Source organism: Schistocerca gregaria, chromosome 2 (genome assembly GCF_023897955.1).
Source record: "Schistocerca gregaria isolate iqSchGreg1 chromosome 2, iqSchGreg1.2, whole genome shotgun sequence".
Taxonomy (NCBI): Eukaryota; Metazoa; Arthropoda; class Insecta; order Orthoptera; family Acrididae; genus Schistocerca; species Schistocerca gregaria.
Window position 1 is genome coordinate 15,162,402 of NC_064921.1, and position 22,892 is coordinate 15,185,293.

Below are 22,892 nucleotides of genomic sequence, written 5' to 3' on the forward strand. Positions count from 1 at the left end.
TCACCGTGCTCAATATTTCTAACAAATCTTTCTAGTAGTTCACTAAAGTATTTATCCTTACAGCTAGACGTCTCAGTTTCCTCAGTAAATGACTTGCTAAAAAGTAAGGTCAAGAGTTAATTTTAATATTTTATTAGGTTTCAGCAGAATTCTTTTCGTACGTTCGCAAGACCACATATTCCGACAGCTACTGGGGGGAAGGCGGTTAGATTCTTGCTAACTGAGCCATTCGTTCTGGAGTCTGATCACAGATCTATCAATTTTCCAACGATTCTACTCGTCGGGTTACCAGCAATAATAGACTGAAAAGTTTCGCTCAGTAACAGCACTTCTTCAGAATAAGTGCAGGCAAACTGCCTCTGATAAGTGAACGCGACACTGGTCTTAGACAGTGTTCAGCTATCTGGGAACCCGAGGAGAACCTGAAGAGGATCCCAACTGAGGGGTCGAATAGTCGATTATGCAAGAAAAAACTGAAGAGAAAAATGATCCTGCCTAACCAAATAGAAGACTTTACGTTCAAAAATAAAATTACGTAATCTTGGAAACAGCGGACGCTGAATGACCGGAAGGTGTTAGGAAAGAGAGTATGTCATATCTCAACAGCGACCCTCGTACACCCCATAAGTCGAATAACAAGATCACGTTAGGCCAACACTAATGCAAACTGTAGTTAGAAAATGAAGCAATTTTTAAATATGAAAAAATCCTGTGTGCTCTTGGAAATATCAACGCGTAAGAGGGTGAAGAAGGCAGCTGTTCCAAGCTAACCCTGTAGTGAGAGCTGGCTGTCTCAAATGCCAACGCCAACATTGTCTGTCCTCTTAATGTCAGACCTCGACGTCATTACAGAACCTTCCGTTTCGTAGGTGGACAGCTAATAGCTGGAGAAGTTTGGTTTTATAATGACAGATTATAAGATGAAACTGTCTTCCCGTTTTCCCTTTATAAAATGAAAAATGACACGAAACTGTATTACAGATATGTGTCTTACCGCCAACAAAAGTCAGATTGACCAGCCAACTTGTAGTACATTAGAAGCAACAGCAATCACTCAACAGAGGAAAGTCCACTGGACCTGACGGGATACCAATTCGATTCTACACAGAGTACGCGAAAGAACTTGCCCCCCTTCTAACAGCCGTGTACCGCAAGTCTCTAGAGGAACGGAAGGTTCCAAATGATTGGAAAAGAGCACAGTTAGTCCCAGTCTTCAAGAAGGGTCGTCGAGCAGATGCGCAAAACTATAGACCTATATCTCTGACGTCGATCTGTTGTAGAATTTTAGAACATGTTTTTTGCTCGAGTATCATGTCGTTTTTGGAAACTCAGAATATATTCTTTAGGAATCAACATGGAGTCCGGAAACAGCGATCGTGTGAGACCCAACTCGCTTTATGTGTCCATGAGACCCAGATAATATTAGATGCAGGCTCCCAGGTAGATGCTATTTTTCTTGACTTCCGGAAGGCGTTCGATACAGTTCCGCACTGTCGCCTGATAAACAAAATAAGAGCCTACGGAATATCAGACCAGCTGTGTGGCTGCGAATACATAGAAAGAAGGATGATTATATGATAACGGAACAAACACTGGTAGAAGTTACTTCTGTAAAATATCTGAGAGTATGCGTGCGGAACGATTTGAAGTGGAATGATCATATAAAATTAGTTGTTGGTAAGGCGGGTACCAGGTTGTGATTCATTGGGAGATTCCTTAAAAAATGTAGTCCATCAACAAAGGAGGTGGCTTACAAAACACTCGTTCGACCTATACTTGAGTATTGCTCATCAGTGTGGGATCCTTACCAGATCGGGTTGACGGAGGAGATGGAGAAGATCCAAAGAAGAGCGGCGCGTTTCGTCACAGGGTTATTTGGTAACCATGATAGCGTTACGGAGATGTTTAGCAAACTCAAGTGGCAGACTCTGCAAGAGAGGCGCTCTGCATCGCGTTGTAGCTTGCTCGCCAGGTTTCGAAAGGGTGCGTTTCTGGATGTATCGAATATATTCTGCATCGCGTTGTAGCTTGCTCGCCAGGTTTCGAAAGGGTGCGTTTCTGGATGTATCGAATATATTGCTTCCCAATACTTATACCTCCAGAGGAGATCACGAATGTAAAATTAGAGAGATTCGAGCGCGCACGGAGGGTTTCCGGCAGTTGTTCTTCCCGCGAACCATACGCGATTGGAACAGAAGAGGGAGGTAATGACACGTAAAGTGCCCTCCGCCACACACCGTTGGGTGGCTTGCGGAGTATAAATGTAGATGTAGAATACTAAGCTATACAACTATCAAGTCCCATTGTTACCAAAATGGATGGTTACTTCATTATGTAATTGGTTCAAATGGCTCTGAATACTATGGGACTTAACTTCTGAGATCATCAGTCCCCTTGAACTTAGAAGCACTTAAACCTAACTAACCTAAGGACATTACACACATCCATGCCCGAGACAGGATTGGAACCTGCGACCGTAGCGGTCGCGCGGTTGCTGACTGCAGCGCCTAGAACCGCTCGCCACTCCGGCCGGCATTATGTAATTAATGCACCTCACAGCTAGGTTATTAGGCCCAATGAAAATTCATCAAGTGAGGCTAAATCGCTTGAAAGATTACTTGCCAGGGTGCTGAAGTTGGGAACAATGACATGCGTAATAAAACTAAAACAGTCTTGACATTCTACTTGTTGAAATGAGCATTACCTGAAAAATACTACAAAAAATTGTAGGCGCAAGTAAGACCAAAGTAATGCGTCCAGCAAGTACCGAGAAAGCTTCATGTGAATGTGGTACACGACGAGCACTTTCTAAATTGGTGTACTAGGAGCTGCTCAGCAATAGCGATAGCTTCATTTAACGCAATAAGTACGGCAAGTCCACAGGGTCGTGCTACGGTTTCAAAGTTTTAGATATAGAGAATCGTGGTTGGTTGTAAAAAGTTTAGCAGCTCTCATAACGCTTTTTTTCCTTTTGTCCTGTGTTTCATATTTGACTTAGGGGGCATCAAAATAGCAACAGGCCAGAAGAAAGTTCCACGTATTATCTGGTATGGAGAACCTAAATCTGTTACAATGGTACTGCAGAATTATCGCTGCCAGTATGGGAGGTCAGCACCGGAAAAAACAAGCACAATTAGTTGGTTCAAAAGCTTTAAAGAGACAAGCAGTGTCAAAGATTTTCGTCGAAGTCGAAGTACGACTAGTTCTCAAGCACGTGTTAACAGACTTGATGATTGAATTTTAATTCAGCCCCAGTAAGTCAACTCGTCGTGCATCGCGCGAATTGCAGGAAAGAAGAACGACTGCTCGTAACGTGTTATATTAGCCGTCGCGTAATTTTAACTACCACAAAATGCAAGTATTAAAGGGAATACAGCCAAACGATCGTCCGCTGTGGTATCCATCCGCGTGATCTATACTGGCCACCATAGTCGCTTAGAATGACTTCTTAAAAATATGCGTTTCCAGATGAAATAGCGTTTCACAATTCTGGATATGTGAGCCGCCACAACGTTGGGATTTGTGGCTCCTGACACCAATAGCACACACATGAACACATCCGTGATACTAAACAGCAGTGCCTGAGTTACTAAGAAGTACGATGGAATAGTCGTTGTGACACGCGTGCATGACGACAGTGAAAATTTGTGTCGGACGTGGACTCTGACCCGGTTGGCCCGGTTTACGCCAGCGGTCGGCTTAACGGCTTCGGCTACCCGTGCACGAATCATGGCCAGACCCAAACTTCGATAAGTCGTCGACCTTGTGTCACTAGCTGCACTCGCACGTTACGTATATTCCCGTACAGGGAGGACATATTTATATTTTTTTAAAAGTACGATGTTCTGTCTCGAATACTTTCGCAGTTATGATTTTCGGAAACGATAGGGGAAATTTATGAATATCTTGTAGCTTTTCTTTTACTTCCGCAGTGAGTAATGCAAACATTTTTTTCTGAAAACAGGTTTGTTTCTTTCAGAACTCTAAAACACCACGTTATCCTGCATTCTTATGACTGCAAAAGCCTGCTTCTCAACGTGATCGCTGTTCAATGCGACGGCCTTACGCCACCTTACTGGCAGGGCCTGTGTGCCCCTATGGCACCAGTATAGTCTTTGACGTCGAAGCCAGCGTCTTGCTGCATCCATATCATCCACACGCTGCTTCCCGCGGAGTGCATCCTTCATTGGTCCGGACAGTCGGAAGTCGGAAGGTGCGAGATCCAGGCTCTAAGGTGGATGTAGAAGAACAGTCCAGTGAAGTTTTGTGAGTTCCTCTCGGGCGCAAAGACTTGCGTGAGGCCTTGCGTTGTCATTAGAAGTTCGTTTGTATTTTTGTGGCGACGAGCAAGCAGAAGTTGTTTCACCAGTTTCGTGAGCCTAGCACATTACACTTCAGAGTTGATCGTTGCGGCGTGAGGGAATATTTCAAACAGACCGTTGCCACGCACGGGTTTACAGGCTGAGTGGTGTGGCGCCCAACTTCTTCTTCGGAGGACAGGTGATGCGGCGTGACTCCTTACACAGCCATATTGTTTTCGGTTCGAAATGATGAACCCATGTTCCGTCACATGTGAAGATGTTCGACAGAAAATTGTCACGATCAGCCTCGATACGGTCGCGCAATTCCGCACAGGTGGTCCTTCATTGCTCTTTATGGTCTACTGTTAGGTGGCGAGGAACCTGGCGTGCACTCACCTTTGAGTATCCCAACTGGTGGACTGCCGTGTCGACACTGCCAACAGAGACCTCCAGTTGACCAGCGAGCTGTCTGTGATCCATCCATCACATCGCGTGCTGTCCGGCCGGATACAGTTATCACTCTTGCAATGCTGGAACGTGAGGACGCTCTTACTCGGACCACCGGAGAGGCTACCCTCAGCAAATTGGACAAACGACTTCAGCGCGTTCGTCTCTGCATAGGTGCAGACGAACGTCTCCTTCTCCACAACACAAGTCTGCACACCCGGGAGGAGCTCACAAAGCTTCACTGGACTGTTATCCGCGCTACAGCCCGGATTTGCGACTTCTATCTGTTTGGCCCAATGAAGGACGCACACCGTGGGAAACAGTGCGTGGATGTGTAACGAGGTTACTGACGCATGAAGACGTTGCCTCTGGCGTCGACGATGGATTCATTTCAGGTGGGCATACAGAACCACCCAGTAAGGCCATGGTATTGAACGGAGATTATGTTGATAAACAGGGTTTTGTAGGAAAAAAGTAGCGTGGAATAATACGGTGTATTAGAATCCTGAATAAAACCTAACTCCTTTCAGGAAAAGCTCACCCCCCGCTGAAGGCTTCGCGTGAATGCTGTACATGAGAACCAGTTTCTAAACTACTACACTTGGAGTTGCTTAAGCACAGGCATGAATTCCAGTGTACACTCGTTTCATTTAATAGGCAGCGAGTGTCTGTAAAGTTCCACTGTGATTTTAAAAAATCGCAACTTGCAAACTATTAGAAATACAGAATTGGGGTTTCTGTAAGACGTTTAGTCTCTTATAGTTTTTTTTTTCTTTGCCCTTTGTTGTGGATTTGTCTTGGGGGTTCATTAAAATAACGACAGGTCAGAAGAAGGAGCAATGTGTAGTGTGGTATGCAGAACGTAAACCTGCGGAATTATCGACACCAGTGAGGGAGGGCGCCACTGCAAAACCAAACATATGAAGTTGTTAGGAAACCCACAGAGACGGGGAGTGATATAGATTTCGGTCGAAGTGGACGTCCTCCTGTGTCTCAGGGTCGTATTGTCAGAGTGCAAGCAGCACTTCGATGAAGGCCCCGCAAGTCAGTCGTCGTGCATCGCGCGAATTACAGGAAGCGAAAAGCATTAGATAAGCGATTATGCCTTTAGCATACTAAGTGCAAATGGTCGAAGTATTACAAGGAAACTATCGCCGTTTGTGCTATGGATTTGCGTGTTCAGTTCTGGCCTCCAAGGTCGCTATTTGATAAAGTGCCCGTGTCCAGATGAAGTAATATTCTACAATTCTCGTCATGTGAGTCGTCACATTAGGATTTGGGGCTCCAAAAATCCACACAACGCACGTGAACACATCCCTGATAGGGATTTTATATATTTATGTATTCGTATGCATCGCATGCAGTTTAAAATTACGGGTATATAACATTAGTAATACTATGTGTAACAGGAATATGAGAATACACAAACTACATATAAAACTAGCTCAGTGTCAATATCTAGGTTCCCAATCCATATAAGAGCCGTATCCTTAGCTTTTATGAGGTCGCTCCAACTTCCCTAATGTGCTCGATTGTCTGTTTTGGAGCCCCGCAGTCACAAGCCGGAGACTCTGTAGCACACCATCTGCAATGAGAGTCTGCGCATCGGCTATGCCCAGTGCGAGCTTTGCTCAGTGTGACCCACAGTTTCCTGTGGTGTTGTGTGCGAGCAGTACCACAATTACACTTTCGGAATCACTTAGGCTCTTCAGGATTTTCAGTACGCTGGCAGCTTTGGTCCCACAGGTTTCTCACACCAGTGATACTGGAATCTAGCTCTTCTGCTTGCCGCAGTGGAGGGTTTCTTGAACATGGTCTATTTCGTCGTAAACTTGGTATGTCTTCCTGTATGGGTAATTCCAAGTTCTCCTTCATCTTGCGGTATTCCCTAAGCAAGGCCTCGCTTCTGCAGATTGCGGGTGGATAGATGTTACTCATCAGAGGAATCCCCTAAATCGATATTGGTCGGGTTGCCCCTCTTATTAACTGCATAGTGTGGCTCAACTGGACGTCGTTCAAGGTCGTGTGGCAGCTGTTTAGCCACACAGGGGCACAATACCCTACTGCTGAGAACACCAGCGCAATGGGTGATCTGCGCAAGGTGTCTGCTGAAGCTCCCCACGTCATTCCACACAATTTTTGAATAATACTGTTACGAGTTTTTATCTTGGCAGCAGTATTTTCAAGATGTTTTATATATGAAAGGATGCTGTCAAAGGTGCCACCAAAGTACGTGGGGTACTTGTTACGGCAAAGAGGGTTTCCGTTAGGTTTCACCCTGAGCTCCGCATTTCGTAGTTTGTCTGTCCGATGGAATGTACATACTTCAGTTTTACTTGTACTGGGTTTAAGTCGCCACTTGCTAAAATAGGCGCTCATGACGGCTAGATCTCCTGTGAGAACTGTCTCCGCTCATCCTAGATTCTTGGTTTTACAAGCAAGAGCGATATCGTCTGCGTAGCAGAATTTTGTTGGTCTGGTACTGGCGAGATCGGAGCTATATATGTCCAGTAATAGGGGCGCTAAGACAGAGCCCTGTCGTTGACCATTACTCAATTTCCTCTGCTTGCTCACATTTTCTCCCAAGTAAACACGGATATATCTACCGTGTTTGATGGAGAAAAAATAAGTGAATTTCTGCCAGAGCTACAATAATGAATGGTAATACAAAATGAAATGTAAGGATCGATTTAATGTTGCGTTATCAACAGCACATCCTCCCTTGTTTATCTTGGTATTGACGAGAGTTACTGTTTTCCGGCATCGGATTGGTTTTGGTAATTTGTACACCATACCTTCTCTCCAGACCGTGTCATATGCCGCAATTAGATATACAAACGCGACAGGTGTCTTCACGTTTTCTTGGAAACCAGCCTCTATGAAAGTTGTTAGGACCATTACTTGGCCGAAGCAACTTCTCTGTGGCCTGGAACCTCGCTTTCTCAGCTGGAATACGTTCCAGAATGAAGCCGCTATTCTGTTATAGATGAGGCTCTCCAAGAGTTTATAAGTACAGCTCAATAGGGAAATTGGTCTGAAACTTTGCGGGTGGTAACCTGGTTTACCTGGTTTCTAACCTGCCACTATTTTTGTTTTCTTTAGCTCGACAGGCAATGTTCCACTATCTAGGATGTTGGAGAAGAAGCGGATCAGCCATTTTTTTGCCACCATTACCCATGTTTATCTGAAATTCCGAGGTGCTTTAGCATGTTTAGTTTGTTTCAAGGCCTCATCCAAATCAGCCAGTGTAAATGGTAAAGAGGAACTGGATTCGTTTGAGCACGGTGCTTTTAGAAAGGTGAGTTCTTGTTTTATTTTAGAAGTATGCCCTTTGTCACGGGATGATCTAGATGTTCGAACTATATGATTAGCGGTTTGGTTACTTTGAATACCAGGTTTCTGCCCGGGTTTATGGAAGGCTTACGCAGAAGGCTCCATGCCTTTCTACTTGAATGTCTGAAGTTTACATTTTCCACCATCTCACACCATCGCACTCTTATAGCAGCGTCAAGACATTGCAGGAGGTCGTCAGCAATTTCGCTGTCGCCAGTTTCGCTATACTGTTCATTAAGTTGTTCACAATGTTCATTCCAGCCTGGTGATATTCCTTTCTGTACCAACGACGGATAAACTTCTTAGCAACAGTAAGAACAGCCACGACGAATAGAGTGTAGTTTTTAGGTTCTAGTGGAATAAAACTCCGCCAATGAGCCCTGCGGAAATTCCATGTGGGTCGTGGTACAGATCTCGCTATTGGGACAGAGAGCCCCATAACGAGGATTACTGGCCTGTGCTGGCTGTGTGCGAGATTAGGTATGACATCTCTGGATTTCGGCACTGGGCGCCCTCTGCAGTCCCGTGACACAAAGCAGAGCTCCGGGTTCTAATCTCTCCGCCAAGCGACCGATGTGAAAGTTCGCAAATCCTTGGCATCATAAACCAGGTATAGATTTTCATTTCCTGCCCAGTCGTTGAGCGCAACACCACACTCACTGTCACATGCATAGTTCCAGTGACGGTATTGACTATTAAAATCTCCAGCATAAATCGATGGATGGGCAGTAACTGGCAGGTCATCCAGTGGCCGTGGCACATTTGGAGGCTTATAAATATGGTTTATAATTGTCTCCTCCACTTGCATAGAGACATAATGGATATCATTTTCCGTTTTCGTCGAAATGAGAGGAGCATGCTCGATATTGCGTCTTACATAGTTGGCAACACCATAAACACTGTGATATGTAGCAGCCATAAGGTCGTAGCCATGGATCCTACCTTTTCTACTCAGATTTTCCATAGTTGGAGAATGTGTTTTCCGGATTAGAACAACGTCAGTATCATTATCTGCAAGGAGTTTAGATAGGTAATGGCTTTTAGCTCGGGTAAAACTTTCTATGTTTAAATGGCATATTCGTATTTCAGGTGCAAGTCTTTTAATCAGTTGGTCCTCAAAAGGTCCATTTTTAAAGCTTTTTGATTTCGATTTGTCTGCATGTCTGTAGCCAGGAAATTCAATATCTAGTCTGGCGGCCTATCCATTGTAGCTCATTTAGCATTACCCAGGGTGCACATGTAGTATTCGACTACGGACGCGAGCTAGTTTACACCGTCGTGGCAGGGACAAGCTTAATTTTTGTTGTAGCCTAATGCACGTTAGGGTGACTAGAACGTTTTTCCTCACACAGAAAACCATAACGGGAAATGAGTACCTGGAAGTGACGACACATTTTCTGTTACTGCAGACCGAAGAGCCGCAGCCATCCATCATATTCCAGCAAGGTAAACATTTTTGGTAAATTACTATGGGACCAAACGGCTTAGGTCATCTGTCCCTAGGCTTACATACTACACTACTGGCCATTAAAATTGCTGCATCAAGAAGAAATGCAGATGATAAACGGGTATTCATTGGACAAATATATTATACTAGAACTGACATGTGATTACATTTTCACGCAATTTGGGTGCGTAGATGCTGAGAAATCAGTACCCAGAACAACCACCTCTCGCCTTAATAACGGCCTTGATACTCCTGGACATTGAGTCAAACAGAGCTTGGATGGCGTGTACAGCTACTGCTGCCCATGCAGCTTCAACACGATACCACTGTTCATCAAGAGTAGTGACTGGCGTATTGTGACGAGCCAGTTGCTCGGCCACCTGTGACCAGACGTTTTCAATTGGTGAGAGGTTTGGAGAATGTGCTGGTCTGGGCAGCAGTCAAACATTTTCTGTATCCAGAAAGACCCGTACAGGACCTACAACGTGCGGTCGCGCATTATACTGCTGAAAAGTAGGGTTTCGCAGGGGTCGAATGAATGGTAGAGCCACGGGTCGTAGCACATCTGAAATGTAACGTCCACTGTTCAAAGTGCCGTCAATGCGAACAAGAGGTGACCGAGACTTGTAACCAGTGGCACCCCATACCATCACGCCGGGTGACGAATACACACTTCCAATGTGCGTTCTCTGTGATGTCATCAAACTCGGATGCGACCATCATGATGCTGTAAACAGAACGTGGATTCATCCGAAAAAATGAAGTTTTGCCATTCGTGCACCCAGGTTCGTAATTGACTACACCATCGCAGGCACTCCTGTCTGCGATGCAGCGTCAAGGGTAACCGCAGGCACGGTCTCCGAGCTGATAGTCCAAGCTGCTGCAAACGTCGTCGAACTTTTCGTGCAGATGGGTGTTTTCTTGCAAAAGTCCCCAACATTTAACTCAGGGATCGAGACGTGGCTGCACGATTCGTTACACCCACGCGGATAAGATGCCTGTCATCTCGACTGCTAGTGATACGAGGCCGTTGGGATCCAGCACGGCGTTCCGTATTAGCCTCCTGAACCCACCGATTCCGTATTCTGCTAACAGTTATTGGATCTCGACCAACGCGAGCAGCATTGTCGCGATACTATATACCGCAATCGCGATAGGCTACAGTCCCACCTTTATTATAGTCGGAAACGTGATGGTACGCATTTCTCCTTTCACGAAGCATCACAACAACGTTTCTACAGGCAACTGCTGTTTGTGAATGAGAAATCGGTGAGAAACTTTCCTCATGTCTGCACTTTGTAGGTGTCGACACTGGCGCCAACGTTGTGTGAATGATCTGAAAAGCTTATCATTTCCATATTACAGCATCTTCTTCCTGTCGGTTAAATTTCGCGTCTGTAGCACGTCATCTTCGTAGTGTAGCAATTTTAATGGCTAGTAGTGTACTTAATCTAACTTAAACTAACTTACGCTAAGAAAAACACACATACCTATTTCCGTGGGAGGATTCGAACCTCCGACGGGGGGAGCCGCGCGAACCGTGGCAAGGCGCCTGAGACAACGGGGCTACCCCGCGCGGCTCCAGCAAGGTGATGCGCCTCCATATACGTATCTGAACTTGAAGAATATGCTTAACGACACATTTGCCAAGAGATGGATGCGACCCGACGTCACGTCATTACAATTCCTTTTTGTACAGTTACAAAAAGAATCGCGTGCACGTGTCACCAATCAATGACATTGCTGCTCTTCGTGCACGAATGGAGCAGTCAGAACGGCTGACGCTGCAGTGCTGACATGTACATGGGCAGAACTCGAGTATCGGCTTGACGTTCTGCAAGCGACGAGTGGAACATTTATTGAAATTCCGTCATAACGGAAAATAAGTTTGACGGCTGCTAAACGTTTTACAACGAGCCACGGTGCTCTGTTTCTTACAGTTTCAAAGTTAAAACTTTTTGAAATTACAGCAGGACTTTACGGACACACTGTATACGTTTCGTTTTCACTGAAAGTAGAAGAAGTGTTACGACGTGATAGTGTGTGGGATGTGTCGTGGAATGCCGGACATTTGCCACACTTGCCCCTTCGCAGGTAGCGATCCCTCAGGTAAGGGACGCCCTTCCTCATACTTCTTCTGTCCGTTTTCAAACCGTCGTCTCCACTATTACTCGATAGAACCAGTACGTAAGGGACCTTCTTCTTCGACATCTTGGCCAAATAGAGAGCTTCTTTTCCGTAATCGAAATATTTATAACTTTTGGGAAACGAAAGCAATACCGACGATTATGTCAGTAATTAGTTCTGCCAAGTATAAATATAGATCCCTCTGTCTGTACGGTAGCTTCCTTTCACGCTTACAGATTGCCATAGAAACAGTCCATCGGCAGGGGAGCAACAGAAAAGGAACGATGTAAAGAGAATGTAAATGTACGCTAATCATTTCCTTTTGATCATTGCATTTGTGCCTACTTTAATTACTACAACTTCATGCCCAAAAGACAATAAGGAACGAAGAAAAGGGTATATGAATGTTTGAAAAGAAGAACGACATACTCCATATTAATTTACTCTCTAAACTGCGATATCCCGTGCGGCGAAACATTAGTCAATAAAGTGTATCGGGACAATATTCAAAACACGACTGAAAATACTTTCACTAAATAGAGATAAGAACATCTATGATTGACATGTCATCTAAAGTCGACGTACAATTTTAAAATGTTAGAAATAAAGAAATGAAGTAATAAAGAATGGTATGCTTGTAGCGTACGTTGTTGTTCTACATTGTTTAGCTCTGGTATTTACAGGGTCACAGAAAAAGGTTTTGGAGGGATAAGCAGTAATTGTAATGATCTGCACTACAACAGAAACAAGAAGCACAACTTAAGGAAAAATAATGTAATGTGTTAAATCTCACAAGCGGCATTGTAGCAGATAGTTCCTGTGACTTAGTAGGGGCAGAGGTTATACTCGACAACCGGAATAAATTAATAACTGGCTGCTTTTACCGACCCCCAGTGTCAGGTGAAACTGTTGCTGAACAGTTCAAAGAATACTTGAGTCTCACTACAAATAGGTACCCTACTCATACAGCTGTAGTTGGCAGTGACTTCAATCTACCTTCCGTATGTTGACAAAAATACATTTTCAGACTCTACTTAGATAGAAAACAACTTCCGTAATGGCTCTAAATGCTGCTTTTAAAATTATTTCGAAAAATTAGTTCAAGAGGCCATTCAAATTTTAAATGGTAACGAAAACACACTTGACCTCTTAGCCACAAATAATTCTGAGCATCACGGCGGATACAGGGATCTGTGAACACAGTCGTCGTCAGCCTCAATTCCGTAACGAAGAAATTCACTAAAACTAAACGCGAAATATGTCTATTTATAAAAGCAACTACAAAATTCGGTTGACGTCTTTCTAAGAGACAGTCTGCAACCCTTCCAAACTATGTAAGTGAAGACCATATGTGGCTTAAGTTCAAAGAAAGTATAGTTTAGACGAACGGAAAATCTCCAAGATTGGTGAAGTTTTACTGAGACTCGAAATTTGGTGCGGATTTCAATGCGAGATGCATTTAATAGTTTCCACTACGAAACTTTCTGTAGAAATGTGGTGGAAAATCCAAAGAGATTCTTGTTCTATGTTAAGTAAACCAGCGGAAAGGCTGAGTAAGCGATGAGGAAGAGGGGGAGACAAGGGACCCTACCCTTCGGAGCAGGTAAAGTTGTGGCAAGTGTCCGCGCACCGTGTGGTGGGATGCGCGCAGCCAGCTGACGTGGCACACTTACCGACCGGCTTCTCCCCAGAGCCGGAGCCCTCTGCCCTCCAGGCGTCCTCCGGCTCGCTGTCCCAGCTGCCAGGCGGGCCTGTGTCGCCGCCGCTGCCCTCCACGTAGCGGACGAGGGACAGCGCCGTGGGGGCCTCCGTCAGCTGGTTGACCACCACCTGCGCACGTCATAAGTTGCCTCCTCACTACAGCTGCTGACGGTCACAACTTGCTAACATTAAATAGCAACCACTTTACAACGAGCATCCTGTATGTTCTATAAGTAAACTCTGGCAGTTATGTATCTCGTGAACGACGCATCGTACGAGAAAAATGTTCTAGGTAAAAAGTTAATATTGCGAAACGGGACGTCTCTCTGTACAATAACTCGCCACCTCTGAACCACCGTCCTGCGATGGCGGGGTCAGTTCTATATTTTCAGTTGGTCTACGCCGAAAAAAATATTTAAGGTTTACTGAAAATTATTGTTTTCCATTCGCGGTAGATGGCGCTGTAATCGACAAATATCAAGTGGGCCTCTTTTTGGAATTACAATCTGATGCATTTGATTCTACATACCATTTACAAGGTAAATGTAAACCTTTCAAGTAACGTTTGAACATTAGTATCAACTGTTAGAACACAGAGTTGCAAATGTGATTGTACAGTAAAATACTAGATATAGACATCGAGATTTCTGACAAATAAACTAATTGACCGGTAACGTAGCTTTTTGTTCTCTAAAGGATTGACTGTGGCGAGTCCGCAAAGAATCGGAATGCTTTATTTCGGTGGCCATTGTCGAACAACCTTACCGCAGTGGCTGACTTCGATGTGTCTTTCCACCCAACCACCGTTAACTTCGCGCCGGCAGGTGAAATACATTCAAGAGGCGCTGACAAAAGTAAGGGAAATTCACAGACAGGTGTAGTAATCATGGCCAACGAATAGATATGATACGCTATGCCGATGATATAGCTGTCCTGGCTGAAAGTGAAGAAGATCTTGTAATCCTACTGAATAGAATGGATAAAATTATGGGTGAAGAATACAATATGAGAATTAATAAAGCAAAAACAAAAGTAATGGCATGCGACAAAGATGATCAAGTGAAAGTCCAAGTTCATGTAGGCAATGAACTGCTTGAACAAGTTGATAAATTTACTTATCTGGGCAGTAATATTACCAGGGATGGAAAGAGCAAGGCAGAAGTGAGAAGTAGAATAGCCCAAGGAAGGGCTGCTTTTAACAAGAAGAAAAACATATTAACATCCAAGAGCATCAGCCTTGAAATCAGGAAAAGATTTTTGAAGTCATATCTGTGCAGTGTGGCATGCTATGGGTGTGAAACATGGACTCTCGGGACAGAGGAAGACGAGAAGCTAAATTCTTTTGAAATGTGGTGCTATAGACGCATGCTCAAAATAACGTGTATCGACAAGTGGTTCTGGAAAGAGAAGGTGAGAAGAGAAGCCTCTGGAGTTTCATTGTAAAAAGAGGAGTGCAATTTACAGGCCATCTATTAAGACATAAAGGACTCCTGAACACAATCATAGAGGGATATGTGGAGGGAAAAAGACCAAGAGGACGACCACGACTCAGGTACGTGGATCAAATCGTGAAAGATGTGGGATGTAACACCTATAAAGAAACGAAGAGAAAAGCTGAAAGACGCACAGAATGGAGACAAGCTGCCATTGTAGCTGTTGCAAACCAATCCTTGGATTGACCACTACAGAAGAAGAAGAAGAAAGGTGAAATACAAACCACGACCATCGTAATAAGATAATATGTCCACGAAGCGATAGTGAAAAGCTATCAAGATATTCAAACGGCTAACAATATGGCACCATCAATCAAATTTCCCAAAATTAAAGTAAATGCATAGCATAAATATGAATTGTTAGAACACAAATGTTTACATTTATGTAGTAAATGAAACGTGGAATCAGATGCGTCAGTTCTTAATTGCAACGACAGTCACACTTTGTATTTATCAATTACAGCGCCATCTATCCCGAATGGAAAACAATGGTTTGAGTAAACAGTACGTATTTTTTGGCGTAGGATCCGAATATGCAGTAAATATGGGAGTTCCCGCTGGAAAATAGAAACTGATCTGCCCCCCCCCCTCTCCCCCCACGCAGGAGAGGTGCTTGGGAAGTAGCCAGTAGTGGTAGAGACACACATACCCTTTTCACCTAGAACATATTGCTTGTATGACGCGTCGTTCACGAGATATTGAGCCATCTGAGGTTAAAACGAACGCCCGGTAGTTTCATGATGATTTGTTTCTGATGGTGAAGAACCCTGCAAACAGAACGAAAAAGAGAGAAATTGCAGTAGCTACAAAATATCGTCTGGCAGTATTTAGTTTAAAAAACAGTACTGAGTGAAAGCAGTGCCTAGATGGCACTTCATATATGTTCTGACTGATTAATTCCAACTTCTAGTACCTAAAATGTGATCATGGAACTTAAACGTTTCGTTGTATTTGGAACAAACGTTTAGTTAGGACTACAAAACTCTAAGCGCAGTAATCTTTCAGGGGTGATACCGAAGTCGAGTAGAGATTATAGGCATTGTCTTGTGAACAGACAAGTTGGGGATGAGTGGAGGGTGGTGATGGTGGTGTTAGGTAAGACTTTTGACAGCTGTTGGCGGTGATATGTACACCTAATGTGGACGTCAGTATCGATGCTGCTCAACGTGAAAAGGCTTGGTAAATGTAGCACAATACTGTTTCACTCATTTTCATCCATACTACAATACACACCCAACACTGATTCATATCCAAGTGCACGCAGTACAGTGATCCGTACCACAGCGTTGACAACTACAGCACCCACACCGTCCGATTCACCTATAACAGCTCATCATACCTACAAAGTACACTTCTTGACAGTTCCTACGGAAAGGAGACATTGTTGGACAGAATAATCAATACATGAAACATGCTACGTAAGAAATAGAGGACGAGTTGCATATTTAAAACGAAAAATGGTAGAGATTTTACCACATGGGAAAGAGGATAACAGACAAAAATAACTTTCATGTTTGACACAGGTCAGACTCCCAACATAAAGTTTGATATCGGAGTCTACTCGGGCATTAAGGCACATTTTGAACCTGTTACTCACGCTGGCTACCGAACTGTTGAGGAGCCCTTGGGCGATATTGTCCCGCTCTTCTCTCAAAGCGGTTCTCAGTTCTTGAGCAGTTCGAGGAGGGGTGTTTGACTGGGATGCTCTTGCCAGAGGTATTTCTCAACATCCTCTATAGGATTTAGGTCCATGGAGTACCCAGGCCATTCTATACGCTCAATATCTTCACTTTCCATGTGTCCGACATCTCTGCGGTCCTACGTGGACTAGCATTATTGTCCATAAACAGAAAGTCGGGACCTATCGCACCCCTAAATGGATAGAGATGATCCAGAATAATCTCCTGTCAGTACCACTATTGTGTAACGGTACCTGTCGCAAAGGCATTCTGCGATGTGCAACCTGTCCCCCTCTCTCTCCACACTGACTGGTGGCCACAATCACTTGCCACAATTTCGTCGGAGAACATCACTCTGAACCACCGTTGATGACCCCAATTAACGTGCTCTCTCTCTCCCAAATAGTTCCTTCTCGACGATGGCGTGATTGAAGTCGGATGCACTTAACAGGCATCTAGCATACAAACCAGCCTGATTTAATCGCAACGAATCACTAAATCGTTGTGTCACAGACATCAGTCCTAGTAGCGCTTCCAAGGTCTGCAGCCATCTGCCTAAATGTTTGTCCCTTTTCGTCACTAGGGCTACGTATCGGCCTTCTTGCACTGCATCCGTCCACAACGGTTGGTATACTTTCGCATAGCGTTTCCACCGTCACTGACCTTTTTAAATGTCGAGGTGGCACTTTTGAAAAAACGTATTATTCCAGAGATTGAAAATATCGCTACAGTTGTAAGGTTCTTTTATTTAGGGCACGACCGGTTTCGGGCTCTTATACACCCATCTTCAGGTGTCGTAACTTGTTTCTGTGACTCCGAGTGGACACACCTGAAGATGGGCATAACACCACAGCCGCCTAACACGCGCATAGTACACCAGCATATCGAAGATATATATCATAGTAACTGGCAGCAAATGAATATTTAGAATAATAAAAGAATCTTAAAACTGTGGCGGTATTGTCAACCTCTGGTATAATGCTCAGTTGAGGATGTTCGTCCTACAGAGTTGTTTGTGACGCATTACTGTGGCCACAGGAGTGACACTTGGACCGGCTTCGAAGCGTCCGCCTGCTCGTCCACGATCGTAAGCACTCACATGATGTCTTGCAGATTTGTTCCTGTTGCTGTACCAAATGCAATGTTGCACTAATCGGTACCACAACCACTTTCATCAAACGCCGTACTGCACGGAGCGTCGAGTGCACAGAGAGCGTTCGTATACAGGCTTCGCTGCAATTAACACGTCCCGACCTCTACATTTCCTTTTAGTTCTGTTAGTGGGATATTCTGTAGGAATTGTTGGTTGTTCCGTAGCAACTGGCAATTGTTTCTCGGCAAGTGTCAGTCGCTTTTTAGCAATTGTCAAGCAGAGTATCTTCATTATCGTATGGCTTTTACTATACATTTAATAAATTTCCTTGGCTTCATTCATTAACCAATGACGGGAAATAGCCATTGTGTCATGAAAGTAACCACCCCATCATTCACCGTAAGCAAATTGGAGAGATCGCAAAAATCCACAACCACAAAGTCTGGGCACGTAGTTGCATGGGATCTCACCGAAAAAGTAACGTGTGACCCCTGCCCGCTCTCCCAGTTCACATCATTTATCACTCACATATATTTATTTTCGAGGTTATCGACTGCACTTACCGGTCAGAACATTATGATTACCTACATAACAACATTATGATACCCATTTTGGAGAACAGTTGCATTTCGCCACGCAATCCGTCAAGAAATGATTGGAAGTGGAGGGTGTCAGCCGATCACCCCCAAATGACCCACGACCTGTAGACTATGTGGAATGTGGCACTAGATGATATACCAGATGTATTAAGTAGAGTTGACATGCAGGATATGCGTGCACCGTCACATCAACTGGAATTTACCACTATATTTCTGAAGATACTGCGATTTATTCTGGCCTTGTACCATGGACAGTTGATGTACGGGGGAAGACATCAGCCACGAAACGGGGCAAGTGGACAGTACAGGCTACAGCCTTCACGCTGCATTCTGTAACAAGTACCGATCGCAGGTCTACCAAAGCGAATGGTTTTGTGGCAATTTTTTTGTCTGCCCGTCTGTGTGCGCCAAGGGGTTCACGTGTACAACAGAACCATAAGACGACTGCGACTTTGTGTGACATGAGTTGTGATTTGTGCGACTAGCAACAAATTTTCATTGTTTTAAGATCTAACCACAAGGTTCTGTCACCATTTTATTTGTAATTGATGGCATCGGCAAGTCGCAAACGGGAGTCGGAAATATGAGGTCCGTGTGAATACACGGACCCCATATTTCCGACTCCCGTTTTCTACAATGCCCTGTGGACGGTAACTTTGAAACTGGCATTATACTCGGTTGCACCGCAGCAGTACCCTAGGAATTCTTCTTTTCACAGAATAAACCTCCGACGATGGTCACAGTTCTTGCACTATAAATTTGAAATTCTTCCACAAAATTTAGTTAACGAGAAAGAAAGTTTGGAAACAAGAAGAGAGAATTAACTCTACTGGAATACATCCTGAATTTTCTTAAGTGAAGTGGAAAAGCATTCTCTAAACTATGATCCAGTGATAGGAATGCAGATTTTGACAGAACCGACAAGCAACTAAAAAAATTCAGTGAAGTTGGATCTAGTTTAAAAGGGGAAACTCATCTGGAAAATATTATATTGCATGGACTAAAGAAGAGTTTGAATTTGTAAAATGTGTATTACATACGCAATGGGTGCGGAAAAGGGCCACAACTAATTCAGTGCTTCATGACGGTTTTATCTGAATGCTTGTCGTAGCGTAACAAGAACAACTTTATGGCATATTAAAACTGCAGGATCCAAACCTTCACATTTCTCAGGTACGTACTCTAAGAACAATTTTGCTGGGAATTAAGCCCTCTGGTGTTTAGTTAGCTGTCAATCGAAAATTATGTTCGAAAGATTCAAACACTCCACTTTTCTATGTACAATTAACTTCCAGAAGTTTTATTTTCTCTGTATGATACTTGATTTGACGCCACTTCATAAAACTGAGCACATAAGATCGTTTAAACTATGAATGCCCTCAGTGTGCCTGCACAAACATATTTCTTGTTGTACAACATTACTAAAAAGCCATTTTCAGTTAACTCCCAAGACATTTCACAGTATTTCAAAAATTAAATTTGTAAGTTTTAACGTCATGACAACGGATAAACATATCTGGGAAAACATGTAATCACATATTCGTGATTAAGTTCTTGGAACTACAAGAAACAGTATTAACAGAATGAAAAATGTTCCTACCATAGCACAAAAATGCGTCTATGTCCTTGGCAGAGTTAGGAGTGTAAAAGAAGAGTGAACAGTTGCGCGATAGTTAACTCACGCCAAGCCTCCTGAAACAAACTCTTTGGTGTGAAGGGGTGGCGGAGCGTTTGCCGCGAATGCCGTCGAGGCGGTTTTCGGAAGTGGGGGTCAGGAACACAGCACGGGTCGGCGAGGCAACGAACGGGCCGGCTGTGTGTTCTGCCGCCCCGCCCTGTGAGTTCCAAGTTAGTCTGGCTGAGCATCTTCCGGACTCAGGGAAGTGCACCGGAAACGGGAGTGGACACAATATTCCTTTGCCCGACCAGTTCTGGAGACGAGCGATGCGTCGTTGTGATCCACACATGTTCGGGCGTCTCCAAGTTTTTCCACATTGTATGCTGGGTGGGCTACTTCTAGTCCGTTGCTTCGGCGCCGGGACCACGCAGCATACGTAAAAACTGATTTTGTTTCCCGCTGTGAGTGTGATAATTGGGACTGGTTTGCTTCCTGCGCGTGTTTGAGTTCTGCTGCTTCTATATGGGACTCGGTTCAACCTCTTGTTGTTGTTGTTGTTGTCGTTTCTTGTTGCTGCGTCTAGTCAGGCGATCTGAGGAGCGCGTTGCCGGTTACCTTACCTTTTGTCGACTTTTCACAATTATTTTGCCTACGCTGCCAGTGTGTAATCAGTTTTTACTTAAAATATTCAAACGTGTGAAGTCCTAAGGGACCAATCTGCTGAGGTCATAGGCCCTAGTCGTACATACTACTGAAACGAACTTAAACTAACTTGTACTAATAACAGCACTCACACCCAAGCCCGAGGGAGGACCGAACCTCCGGCCGAAGAGGCCGCGAAATCTGTGACATGGCGCCTCAAACCGCGCGGCCACTCTGCGTGGCTTTCATTTAAAAACTACTTCTCTGTTCATCAGGATATCATTGTATTTCTGTGCCTTGGGGCGTCTTCCCACTGGCTGGCTGGAAAAAAGAGTGTGGTGAGCAGCATATCGGGCCTGCCCTTTGTAACTTTGGTCCGTGTGGCTGGACCACAATGCCCGAGTGTGGTGATTTCATATAGAACAACTTTGTTTTCGTTTTAATGAACTTCTTTTTAGGGAAACCTGAATTATTTTATGTATTTTAATTACACGCATTCTAAACATGTTTGTGGCCTGCCCGCTTTGAAAACTTCTTTAGAAACTTTGAATAAATTGTTACGTAACTTCCATTAGTGAAATATTATCATGCTTCTCTTATTGAAATTTGCTGTAACCTTTGGCGCACAAAATTTGTATATCTTTGGATAATAACATTTGTTGTCAATTTAAACTTTCTCACTTCATATTCCTATGTATGACTTTTGGAGAGTTGAGAGCAAGTATTTGAATTAACGCAACATTTTTTGTTGTTGTTATTTCATCTCTCTGAAGCATTTGATGACACTGTTGATCGATTATCAGTAATTATTCTTCAATTTCTTTTACCAATTCGATAGTTTTGTATCTGTATGTCAAGGTCCTGTTGACCTAATTGGTAACACTATTTTCCCCGAGGAGTGACACGAATCCTTAATTTGCCCAGTACTTTCACCATCAGGCAACCTTGCATCAGCTATGTGTACCAGTGTACCATTCTGGTAGCACAGCGCAGCGTGGTTGTTTCTGGAAGTTGGATTGAATTATACTGATCATATCACAATCTGTTGGTTTTTCGCTTTGGGATTCATGTGTAATCATCTGTTATGGAACATCGAGTCAGGGTAAGAGTGAACTGTCTTCGCAATGACCAGTTGAGATACGAGAATAAAATCCAAGGATTGGCAGAGGATGGATATCTCGCAGAGCACCCGGCGCGTCTTCGCTCAGCTGTAGGGACTTCGGTGCAGCTGATGACACAGCGTGTTTGTCAGGAGAGCGTGGCCATGCAGCACCGCGTCACTTTCCTGTCAGAGATAGAGCAGACATAATAGTTTTCGATTTAGTGCCCCATTAGGCGTTCAGTTCCACTGCATGCAGGCGCAAATTATGCACAGGTTGCTTAGAGTTGAACACCTCGCTTCGGTAATCACCCATTCGCAGTTCAAAGCTAAGGTTGACCAGCTACCTAATAGGGATAGGGCCTAAATTTGCACGATATTCTGAATGGCTAAGAGTGGAAGAGTGATCAGCGGCTTGGTGAATTGGAAAATCTGGTGGTTACCGAAAATGAAAAATTTCTCCGGAGCCCAGAAGAACTGATATAGAGAACCCGCAGTCCAGTTTTGCTAAATTACCTAATCCACTCTGGAATGTGTTGCAAGGGATAGAATACCTTGCTGTCCATACCCAACAGGAATTGGTTAAATTTCCGTGGTTTACCGTTACCTTATGAGAACAAATTAACTTGGCCTGTGATATGTAGCTAGCTGAGCATGATATTGCTGCCGTCATTTTGCAAGGGACTAAACCAGAATACCGTTCCAAGGTCTTGTTTGTGGAGAGACTGACTACCTATCGTGACTTGGATAGTTTAATCACTCTTGCGAAGGGGTTAAACAAGCTGATCAAAGGAGAGGCTGTGAGGAAGCGTTATCTCGGTCTTAGGCCAATCACACCTCGGGTGCCGTTTCCGCTAGCAAGATTGCTCTCGCCAACCACAGCGGTAACATCTACCTTTGGAGAACGTTTGCTCGTCATTGTGAGGTCAAAGGAAAAGGCGTTTCGCCAGCTGAAGTCATAAAAACGGTGTCCCACAATCCTCTCCCGTTTGTGTGCGTGTACATCAGTCATGAGCTGCCCTGTGCGCTACTGGATTCCGGGAGCAGTCTTCCCTTAATAAGTCGGTGGTACTCCCGATAATGGATCATTTCTATTTTCCTCAATGTAAAGCCTTTAGCTAGAAATTGTAGAACTGTTAATGGTGAAGCTGTTCCTTTGGTAGGATCCATGTGCATTTCTTGTCACTTCCGTGAATTTTCTTGGCCCATAAAGCTGTCGGTTGCGGAGGGTTTCAGCACCGACCACTTCAGGTTTGATTTCGTAAACAAAGTGAGATTGGTTTTCGATTATGCCCATGGGAAATTTTATTTTG

At 44.1% G+C, this 22,892-nt stretch overlaps 1 protein-coding gene across 1 annotated transcript in view; it reads right to left on the bottom strand.

Moving 5' to 3' along the window:
* Positions 1-22,892, bottom strand: part of LOC126336241 (glypican-5-like) — a 728,632-nt gene that overhangs the window by 13,133 nt on the left and 692,607 nt on the right. Inside the window, exon 8 of the mRNA XM_049999730.1 lies at positions 13,329-13,485. Coding sequence (XP_049855687.1) covers positions 13,329-13,485 — 157 coding nt within the window. The remainder of the gene's footprint in view (positions 1-13,328; positions 13,486-22,892) is intronic.